The sequence below is a fragment of the Anoplophora glabripennis genome, unplaced genomic scaffold (genome assembly GCF_000390285.2).
Source record: "Anoplophora glabripennis isolate ALB-LARVAE unplaced genomic scaffold, Agla_2.0 scaffold833, whole genome shotgun sequence".
Lineage (NCBI taxonomy): Eukaryota > Metazoa > Arthropoda > Insecta > Coleoptera > Cerambycidae > Anoplophora > Anoplophora glabripennis.
The window spans coordinates 5,497-16,617 of record NW_019416953.1 but is presented as its reverse complement, the minus strand read 5'-3'; the positions used below and the strand labels follow the sequence as shown (position 1 = coordinate 16,617).

Here is an 11,121-nt window from a genome sequence, read left to right as displayed (position 1 = left end):
GGATATGGCTACTTGGACAAAATTTAAAGACCAATTCTACTTTACTAGTCAATACAGGGTGTCCCGAAATTCATACAACAAAATTTGGTCACAGATTCTTAAGACAAATTTAGGGGACCCGTTTTTTTAATTTTTGCCAAGTGGCCCCCTCTTTCGAAGTTACAGCCCCCTGAAGTCCGCCCCTATGAATAATCTTTTTTTTATATCTCAGAACCCTGTTGTACGAGAATCACTAAATTTGGTACACAGGGATTTTATGACATGGGGAATCTGATGGTGCTACGTTTTTTGGCGGGGAACCCCTTTAAGACAATTTTTCGTGGGCCCCCTTGTCTTTGGAGCCAAAAAAATTTGGCCGCATATTTAAATTTCTTAAAAATTATCAGTCCATTAGAAAGCCATTAAATTTAGAAACTTTTTGTCTCTTTATACTTTTTTCGTAAAACGCAATATTTTCAAGAAAAATGTCAAAATGTGATCAAATGCATATCGTGATTCGCCATTTTTCTCAAACACATTGCGCTTTACGAAACAAATATAAAGAGACAAAAAACTTTCTAAATTCAATGGCTTTCTAGCTAACTAATAATTAAAAAAAAATCGAATTTGCAACCAAATTTGTCTGGTTCCAAAGACAAGGGGGCCCACGAAAAAGTGTCTTAAGGGGGTTTCTCGCCAAAAAGCGTAACACTGTGAGATTCCACATGTCATAAAATTCCCGTGTACCAAATTTAGTGATTCTCGTACAACAGGGTTCTGATATAAAAAAAAAGATTATTCGTAGGGGCGGACTTCAGGGGGCTGTAACTCCGAAAGAGGGGGCCACTTGGCAAAAATAAAAAATACGGGTTCCCTAAATTTGTTTTAAGAATCTGTGACCAAATTTTGTTGCATGAATTTCGGGACACCCTGTGCAAACGGTTTCTATAAACATGTGACCGTAATATCTTCGAGATATAGTGTTAAAATTGCAGAAAAAAAATTTTTTTTTTAAATTACAACAAAATGGCTGAAGCAATTCCGTGCAAATATAAATTGCAATTTTTTTTTATCTGCAAATATATTCATCCCACAGTATTAAATTAAAGGCTTCCCAAATATAGTTTCTTACTGCATGTTACTAGACTGCATGGTTTTTTAAATTAATTATAAAATGTTAGACCATTTACTCGAATAAGACCTATCAGTTGATTATTTAGATAGGATGGAATATTATTTCTATACAATATAGTAACAGTGGCAACCGACATAATATTGTTACTTGAATTTTCTGAGTATCAGTGTTTGACGTTTACAACTTATCCCGCACTAAGCTAGGTATGTATCTGATGACGATTTCAAATGCTAAAACTTACCAGACTATATGTGTTCTATCATATCACTAATTTTCTCTTTTGTAAATTATTGACTGATTGTTAGGTTACTTGGATATGTTGAAAAGCTTATTAGAAAGTAACTTTTACGTTTCAAATCTCATGTTTACTCTTCCAAATGTTGCTTTCAAAAGCACAACAGGAGACTGTACTGTAAATTTGTTACGAAATAAAATTACTCTTCACTTTTTGCTTTTTAAGTGCCTAATTGAAAACTGAAAAGGAGAAGATGCAAACTACTTAAGAGTGTAGAAGGAAAAGAGAGAGGGTAAGACTTAAGATGTAAAGTGAGATGAAAGGCTCATATCACTTGACTTTATTTTATCGAGACAATATTTTTTTTAAATAAAAGGACATTTCCAATGTTGCTGCCCGTTTTAAAAAAATATGACCACTGTAAAAGTTTTGACTGCTAAAAGGGAGGGGTAACTGGAAAAAACTATCACCCAGTACATCGATTTGACTAAAGTTTTAAGAAATAATACGCCATAATAGTCCAAATAAATGTGCCAAACTTTAATGCGATTCGTAAAAGGGTTATGAAGTTATTAATTAAATTAGTTTTATTTTTGACAACTTTGAAGGCTTGCAACTCGAAAACCACAAATTTTTTTTAACTTTTTTTTCGTAGATCGTATTTATTTATCGTCGTAAATATGCAGTCAAACGTTGTCAGTGAAATTTGCGAAATCTGCATTATTTTAGAATTATTATTACAAATACAGTAAAATCTCACCAATCCGGCACCATTAAAAACCGAAGAGTGCCGGAGTACTGGAAAATTCGGATTAATGGAAAATGTATATGTAAACAGTATTAAATTTAAAAAACGTTACTTTTAATTGTTTATTAACAAAGAGATTGGTACATAGATACATACGTATTACAGTTGTATATGCATATATATATGTATATTGTAAGGTTTTTATGTATCTAAAATAATCTCTCAACCAAACTATAACTGTATAAACTGTATTCTTCAAGAATAGTAAACAAACGCGGAAAAAATAACGCCGGATTACTGGACGTGCCAGTGTAATGAAGTGCCGGATTATAGAGATTATACTGAATGGCCTTTTTTCATTTTTAACAAATTTAAATTTTCTCTATTCAAATTTTAATTACTTAGATACTTACATTCTTTTTTCCAGTTTCAAAATGCTGAATCTTTATGAAAAATTAAAATTTTTGAGAAAAATAGAAAAACTTCCGTTTGTACCTATTAATTACGAAAAATATATTCTCACGGTCGGCAGAATCCCTCGTTTCATTGCAGTTTGTTTTTGATGTGAGGATACAGAAGGCAAATCCTTTTGAATGAAAGTACTTCATAAAATATTTAAAATGTGTATTATTAAAAAATATTACATTTAGTAAATCATACTTTTAATACCGCAGTATAAAAATAACTTTTTAAGTCATCAGTCTGCTAAGTCTAACTGATTAAAATATTTTGCAATTAAGCATATATACAAATTTAAAGGAGTATATGCAGATTCTTCAACAGTCTCAGATAAATTAAATCGAACCACAGAACACCTTTTGGCAAATTCCCGAATAGTGTGGCAGTAGCTTGGACTGAGAGGTTTTTCCAGTAATGTTAAAATTGCATAAACCCAGGTTCCCATATTACCATATATGCTTTCCCCTGGCTCTAAGTTATCCAAATATTTGGTAATTATCTGAAGCATCCTTATCTTACTTGATTGAGAATATTTTGTTATTTCTGAAAAAACTGGTGTCTCTCCTTTAATTCTTTCTATGAAACCCAATTCATCAAAATTTGTTTCGGTTGGCTCTTCTAATATTTTTGAGTGTACATATTGTCTAAATTCTGAAAAATCGTTTAATTTTTCAATTTGCCATTCTTCAGAAGGTATGCAATATTTTGGTGCTTCTTTTTTTGAATTGTCCTAAAAAACATGTTATTTAAATAATTAAACTAATATAAATTATTTATATGGATACATACCAGGGCTATGTGAATGGTTTGTTTACTTTTAAATCTATCAGTATCTATATTCGCAGTCACTAATTTTCTACATCTACGTCTTTCATATATAACATGGTGCAAATATTCTTGTCCTGAAAAGTTTAAATAAAATAGAAATTGAAAAACAATAATTACTTAAGTGTCTTCTACCATTCTGAGGAACTGAATTTGGATTAAAATTCTCAGGAAATTCGACCTGTAATGCTTTTTTTAACAATCCTTCGCACTCTTCTTCACTAGTGTCAGATTCACTCATAATTAAATAATTTGTAATTTACTATATTTAAAATTCCGTTTGGTTAGTATTACAATAAACAAAGCTTAGCAACAAATGAAATGTTTTTAAATAATACATACAAACATTTTCATTTTAATGTTAAATCACAGAATACTACATTTACAGAGATCAGCCACAAAAACAAAATACATATTAATGATTGATTATTGCTGCAGCTGCGTTAAGCAAGACCTCTCGACATGAGGGCCTTTCGATTTGGCAATAATAGTAGCTATTAGCTCTGTTCGCGGAGCCTGTCAAATTAGTCCGGAATCAGTCAGAAGTCAGAAGCAGTCGTCCAGCTATTTTCTGTGCTATTTCCTACAAGCATAGCGTAAAAGAAGTAGCTAAACGATTGCTTCTGACTGATCCCGGACTAATTTGACAGGCTCCGCGAACAAAGCTATTAGCATCTAAAATAGCAACTTACAGGGTTACTCTGAACTGATATTAGTTGCTAATAGCAGTGACAACCTCTGAGACAGTCTCTGCTAATAGGTACTATTTTTGCCAAAACAAAAGACCCCATGATGAACATTGTGAATACATCACTTTCATGGGTGATTATCACATAGTGATTACTTACTTGCTTTAGTTGCTCTACTCCCTTTACTCCAGCACAAATTACAGAGTAACCAGAGCAATGATCTTATTGATCAGAGTGAAATACTTCTGCATAACGAACAACATAGATTTTGTGCTCGGTTTCAACGAACGCTGATAAAATACTCCGATTGAGTTGGAGTACGTCAAGCAGACACAACGAACAAGACCCCGACCGGTGTAGACGCTTTGTGGTTTTTTGTCCTGGCTGGGCCCCGCCGGCCTTCTTCTGGCGCTCGCCTTGCTTCGCCGGCTGGTCTGTGTAAATCCCGGGGGTGGTGTCATGTTTATGTGTGGTATGGTTGGGTAGGGTAGTGCGGCTATGCAGCCTGGGATGCGCTTTGCTAAGGTGGCCCTTAGGTTAGCGCGAGAGTGAAGGGGAAAGGAGGGTATGGGGTGTGTGTATGTGTGTGTGTGGGTGTGTGCGCGTATGCGTGTGTGTGTACGCGTGTGCGTGCGTGCGTGAGTGCGTGTGTGCGGGTGTGTGTGTGTGTGTGTGTGTGTGTGTGTGTGTGTGTGTGTGTGTGTGTGTGTGTGTGTGTGTGTGTGTGTGTGTGTGTGTGTGTGTGTGTGTGCGTGTGCGTGTGTGAGCGCGTGTATGTGTGTGTGCGTGGGTGTGTGCGTGTGTGTGCGCGCGCGCGGGTGTGTGTGTTGTCGTTGTCGTTGTCTTCGTTTCTTGATACTGGCGGTTTCTGAAGCAGAAAAGGTTAGCTGGTCCAATGTCTTCCTTGAAAATGTGAGCGGCTGACAGCTTTTTAAAAATGGATTATTAATTTTTAAGGATACCTAGGCCCATAAGAGTAACTAAATAAGAGGGTTTTTTCTGTGTCTTCTGCCGGCAGCAGCGGCAGAGTACGCCATCTGTAGCTGATGTGTAGTGAAACGACACACACAGACCATAAAATAATTAAGGAAACTGCATGGGAAGACACAATTAGAGTAACCTCTAATTCTACTATCTAATAGATGTCGCTGTATCATAATGCCGGTAAATTTAAATATAATAAAATACACAGAATAAAAAGTATTTCATAAGTCATAGATCACAAAACAGCTACTAATAGTTGAAGTTAACAATTAAAATTAACGTGAACCATTAACAGCTGTTCTATGAGCCATCACTTCTGAAACACTTTAATCATGTTTTAACACTCTACGAGATGTACATTTTTTACTTTGTTGTCTTATGAGACTGAAATTGACAAGACTGAATTTCTTCCAACATATCTTTCTTGATATATATCTATGATATATCTTGATTTCTTTAGTAATAGATGACTTTAAAAAAACTGCAACTTGATCACAAACTGTACAAATTATTTTTAATCCACAACACTGATGCTGAAATTATTTCAGTTAACAAAATTTGTAGGTCATTTATTTTTATAACATCTTTTGTGAAATAATTCACGATAGGTTGCTTCCAATGTTTACTAATATCTTGTACCAAAAACACTAGAGCATGATTTGCTACCTTATTTTGTCTACCCAGGGACCCAAGATCGACATATCCCGTTACTTGATCTTTACAAGTGTTATAATTTAGACCAACAGACAGAGCTATTTCATCAAATACCTACTAAACAACAAACTTTATCTCTTGTAATCATTTTACTAACATGTTCTGATAATTTATGTAACAACTTTTCATTTATCCCAACATTTAAAGGTATTTGGCCTAAATATTTCCTAATGGAAGATTTAGAGGGCAGCACAAAAAATTTTTGTAAAAACCTGTAGCACCTTGATCCGCGTTTGTAAATCGCTAAAGCAACTGCTTTATTTTCTGAATTATAGATAAGTCATTTTTTTTCACAATTTTTAATTTGTGACTCGATAAATTTTACTCCTACATTTTTTTATGTTTATCTGAAAGTTGAGATATTCTCTTAACATTCATAGTTTTTAAAAATGAGGTATCAAGTAAGGTACTTATACATGACTAGTATTTGATTCCGCTTCACTCAACTTGCTATCAGTAATCTCAGTAATGGCCCTGGTGTTCGCAGTAGCGCTTGTAGGAAATAACAATTTTGAATATATGTATTTCGGTTTTTTAAAAGGTGGAGTTGAAAAATCATCCGAAATTGAAATTGGCAGCTCGTACTCTGAAAATTATTCTGTTAATGTTACGTTAACAAATTGTTTTGCTGAATATTGGATACTATCCGAGGATTCCACGGTGATATTATTACAGTTAAAATATGAACTTGTAGTTGATCTTAAAAATAATGTCGGCACAGCATTTCTGTTGAGACTATTCCTATCACTGCTTTTAAAACATTTTAACTCAAAATATGGTCTTCACAAAAATAATGATCTGTGTATGTCGGAGCAAAGTCTGATTTACATAATTTTCGAACTGATTCTATCCACAGTAATTGTCTCTTTTGTAATTTTGAAAAAACATTCATTTCTATAGGACGCATTACAGACATTCATAGTAAGTGCTTTTGCAATTTGGAGCACAACACGCGCCATTATTCCATGGCTAGAAAATGGATTATCCCTCTTTATCCTACCTCATCTCGTGTAGGCCTGGACAGCCTTCGTAGGTGGGCCCCATTTGTCGTCTACCCCGACCGCAAATGCGGCCGGTGTAGGCGCTTTGTGGGATCTCCTTTTGTCCTGGCTGGGCCCCGCCGGCTAGGGCCCTTTCTTCTGGCGCTCTTCTTGCTTCGCCGGCTCGTCTGTGTAAACCCCGGGGGTAGTGTCATGTTTATGTGTGGTATGGTTGGGTAGGGTAGTGCGGCTATGCAGCCTGGGATGCGCTTTGCTAAGGTGGCCCTTAGGCTAGCGCGGGAGGGGAGGGTTAAGGAGGGTATGGGGGGTGTGTGTGTGTGTGTGTGTGTGTGTCGTTGTCTTCGTTTCTTGATCCTGGCTGTCTCTGAAACAGAAAAGGTTAGCGGGCAGGGGGGGGGTCATTGGGGTGGTCACCCAGGGTCAAAAAGTTGGTGTCTAGGTCTTTTGTGTTTGTCGGTCACGTCGGGTACGTAGTCAACGGCTTGCCTGAGGAGGGGATTGTCATGTCTAGCGGCTACGTCAAATCGTTTCTCCGCGTTTTGTCTTATTGTCTGTGTAGCGTTTGTGTATTGTAAGTCTCGTAATATGTCAGTGTTTCTTACGTACCAGGGCGCGTCGGTGGCCGTGCGGAGGGCTATGTTTTCCACAGCCTGTAATGACTTTAAGTGGCTTTTTGCCGCGTGACCCCACGCCGTGGAGGCGTAGGTTAGCTGCGGTTGAAGTACCACCTTGATAAGCGTTCGCTTATTCCTTAAACTGAGGGTGTTTCCACCTTTGAGTAAGGGATAGAGCCTAGCCCTGGTGGTCTTCGCTCGCGCCACCGTCTCCACGATGTGCGGTTTCCACGTGAGACGCTGGTCCATCGTCACGCCCAGGTATCGTGTTTGTCGATTCCAGGAGATGGGTTCCTGGGATAGTGTCAGTCTGTCAAGGTTTTGTGGGATTTTTCGTTTGGTAAAAAGGATAGCCGAACTTTTGTTGGGATTAATTTTGACTTTCCACCTGTTGCACCAGGTTTCAAGTTGGTCTAAGGAGCTTTGGAGGAGGTAGACGGAATATCTAGGATCTACGGATTGGGATGTGATTGTCAGGTCGTCGGCGTATAAGTATATGTTGGTGTTGGGGGGATGTGGGATGTCGGAGTTGTAAATGGTGTATAGGTGTGGGGACAGGACGGTGCCCTGGGGGACACCGGCCTCCATGGGACGGGTGGTGGAAAGGGAATCTTGGATTTGGATGCGGAATTTTCGGTGGTGTAGGTAGGATTTTATGAGTTTGGTAAAGGATATGGGATATTGGTTGGTGAGCATTTTCATCAGTAGGCCTTCATGCCAAACCGTATCGAAGGCCTTTGCGACGTCCAGGAAGACAGCACCAGTGTACTGTCCCCTGTTGAAGGCCGCCGTGATGTGCTCGGTAAGGCGAAGGATTTGGAGTTCAGTGGAGTGATTGGGTCGGAAGGCGAACTGCTCGTCTGGAATGACTTGCAGTTCTTGGGAGTGGGTTCTTAGACGGGTTAGGATAATTTTTTCTACCACTTTGCTCATAGCCGGGAGCAGGCTAATGGGCCGGTAGTTGGATGGGATGGTGTGATCTTTGTTGGGTTTTGGGATAAGGATTATGTTTGCTGTTTTCCAGCGGGTAGGGAAGTGTCTTAGTCTGAGTGTCGCGTTTGTTATGTTTAGTAGGGCCATGAGGCCCTTGTGTGGTAGTCGTTTAAGTGTCGTGTTATGTATATTGTCGGGTCCGGGGGCTTTTCTGTTTTTAAGTCTGCGTATTGTCAGTCTTAGTTCGTCAGGTGTTGCGGGGGGGATTATGTCATTGTCTGGCTCTCTGTCGACGCGTCGGGCCGCGCGCTCAGCCACTATCTCGAATTCCTCGTCTTCGTCGGGCAGCTGAGGCAGTCTACACTGCAGTTCCAGGCTATCGGCGAAAGCCTCGGCCTTTTCCTGGTTCGTGTAAACCACCCCCACACTACCGTGGATTGGAGGAATTTTACGGCGAGCGGTCTGTCGCAGGGCCCTCTGCGTTTTCCAGAGGCTGTTGTCTTGTGGATCCAGCGACTCCAGGTGCCTAGCCCAGTTATCCTGGGCCAGTTCATCCAGAGCCGCCTTCACCCGTCTGTTAAGTACGTTTAAGTCATGTCTGTGTCGGGGGAGGCGGGTGCGGGTGGCAAGCCGTTTCGCACGTCGTCTGTCACGTATTAAGTTTTTTATGTCATCGGGGAGGGTGCCCCGGGGGTTTGTCAGTCGGGGGACAATAGTCTCCGTCGTAGTCTGAGTCAGGGCGTTTTTAATGTCAGTCTCAAGGGAGAGGATTGCCGCCTCCAGATCATGGGTGGTTTCGATGACTGGGAGCGCCATGTTTCCTTGCATTACTGTTCGGAAACGCTCCCAGTCAGTGAACCTCCTCGTGAAGGTGCCTTCATATCTCTGTCTTCGCCCCAGATCCAGAAATATTGGATTGTGGGCGGAAGACCCTTCGTATTGGGTGGATATTTGGGCATTTAACGGTATAGATTTTAAGAGGGCAATGTCGATAACGTCGGGGCGTCCTACGGGTCCGTAATGTGTCGGTTCTGTCGGTCCGAGTATAGTCAAGTCGTCGTGTCTGTCTTGGTAATTCAGCAGGACGCGACCTCTTGTGGTCGTCGTCCCGCTGTGCCATATGGGGGACTTCGCGTTGAAGTCCCCGATGGCAATTGTCTGGGGCCAGGAAAGGATTTTGTCTAAGTCATTGTCAAGTAGTGGTAGTCTGGGTGGGTGGTAACAGGACACCACCGCAACGTCTCCATGCCGTAGCGATCTCACCGCTATCGCCACGGCCTCTGTGTTTTGAGTTTGGAGCCGCTGCAGCGGATAGTGGTCGATGCACTTCTTTACTATGAGTGCAACACCACCCCCGTTACGGTTTCTGTCATGTCTGTATATGTCATAGTCAGGGATGGAGGTACGGGATGCCTCGCTGAGGTAGGTCTCCTGGACAGCCATAACGTCTATGTTTAGACGGTTCAAGATGTCCACGAGTTCCGTTTTTTTGGCCCGGAACCCGTCAAGGTTCCAGGACGAAATTCTCAGCGAGGAGGGTTGGGAGGGCCGACGAGCCATTAGAAGTCGAATAATTTTTGCATATTCGACACCATGGTCGTCAGCTGGACGCAGAAGTCCTGAAGACGCTTTGTTGCGTCAATCAGGGCCGCCGCGCCCGGTTGGGAGGGTGTCGTGTCTGTGTGTGCGTGTGGTGAGGTGTTGTGTTTTTGTTTTTGTGTGTTTTGTGTTTTTCTGGTCATGTCAGCGTATGTGCGTCCTGGGGTTGTGTTTGGGGTGGGTAGGAGGGGCTGTCTGTGTGTTTGTGTAGTGTTTTGTGTCGTGTGTGTGTCTGTGTTTTGTGTTTTTGTGTTTTTAGCTTTGGGGTACTGAGGGCACCCCATATAGCTGGCGGGGTGTGGCCCGGCGCAATTTGCACACCTGGCGGGCGTGTCTTTGGCCTTTTTGCATACGTGCGTGCTGTGGTTTTCGCCACATTTTACGCACTTTGGCTCAGCTGTGCACCGGGTCTGGCCGTGGCCGAACCGCTGGCACCGGTGGCACTGTGTGGCAACCCGCTGCTTTCGCTGCAGCTCTACTCGAACCACGAGCGAGCAGCAGCGGGTTACCTTCAGGATGTCCTCCTGGTCCTGTGGGGCCTGAACTAGGACCAGGGGCATTTCCTGTTTATTTTGACGGCTCGCCATGCGGTGCACTATTGCGCCGGGGAACCCTTGTCTTGCGAGGTCGAGTTGGACCTCACTTGGCGAAACACCCGCAGGTATTCCGCGTATCACCACCCTCAGCGTTTTTTCTTCGCTGAGGGTGAAGGTGTGGTACTCCTCGCCTTTGTCTGTCAGTGTCTTTGTCAATAGTCTGTGGTCATTAGGTGTGTTTGGGTATATGGCTATACCGTCTTTAGTCAATTTGGCTTTTGTATAGTTAATGTTAAGTGTCGTGAGTATTTTTTGTACTTGTGTCCACCGTTCTTGCTTTCGCAAGATTACCGGGGGGACTTGTTTGGTTTTGTCTGTCTGTTGTGTGTTTTGTGGGGTGTTTTGTAGGGCGCTTGTGGAGGGTTTAGGTGTCGGGGGGCGCGTGTTTGGTGTTTGTGTTCGTGTTTTGTTTGTTTTGTCTGATTTTTTGTGTCTTGGGGCTTCGTCCTCGCTAGAGGATTCTGCCTTGTGTTTTTTGCGTTTCTCTGCCGTGTGTGTGCGGTGTGTGTGTGTGGGGGGGGGGTGTATGTGCCTGTCTGGGGTATATTGTCTGTCATTTGTTTGTTAATGAGTTTGTCAAGTTTTTGGTGTAATTTAGTGGTGTTTTCGT

General features: G+C 41.4%; 1 protein-coding gene across 1 annotated transcript; it reads right to left on the bottom strand.

Moving 5' to 3' along the window:
- Nucleotides 1-2,707: 2,707 nt before the first annotated feature.
- LOC108914629 (gem-associated protein 2) lies at nt 2,708-3,832 on the bottom strand. Its single transcript, XM_018720476.1, has 3 exons — nt 3,517-3,832; nt 3,346-3,458; nt 2,708-3,286 (listed from the first exon to the last, which is right to left on the bottom strand). Exons 1-3 carry the CDS (start codon nt 3,620-3,622, stop codon nt 2,795-2,797), a joined length of 711 nt encoding a protein of 236 aa, XP_018575992.1. The 5' UTR covers nt 3,623-3,832; the 3' UTR covers nt 2,708-2,794.
- Nucleotides 3,833-11,121: the final 7,289 nt, after the last annotated feature.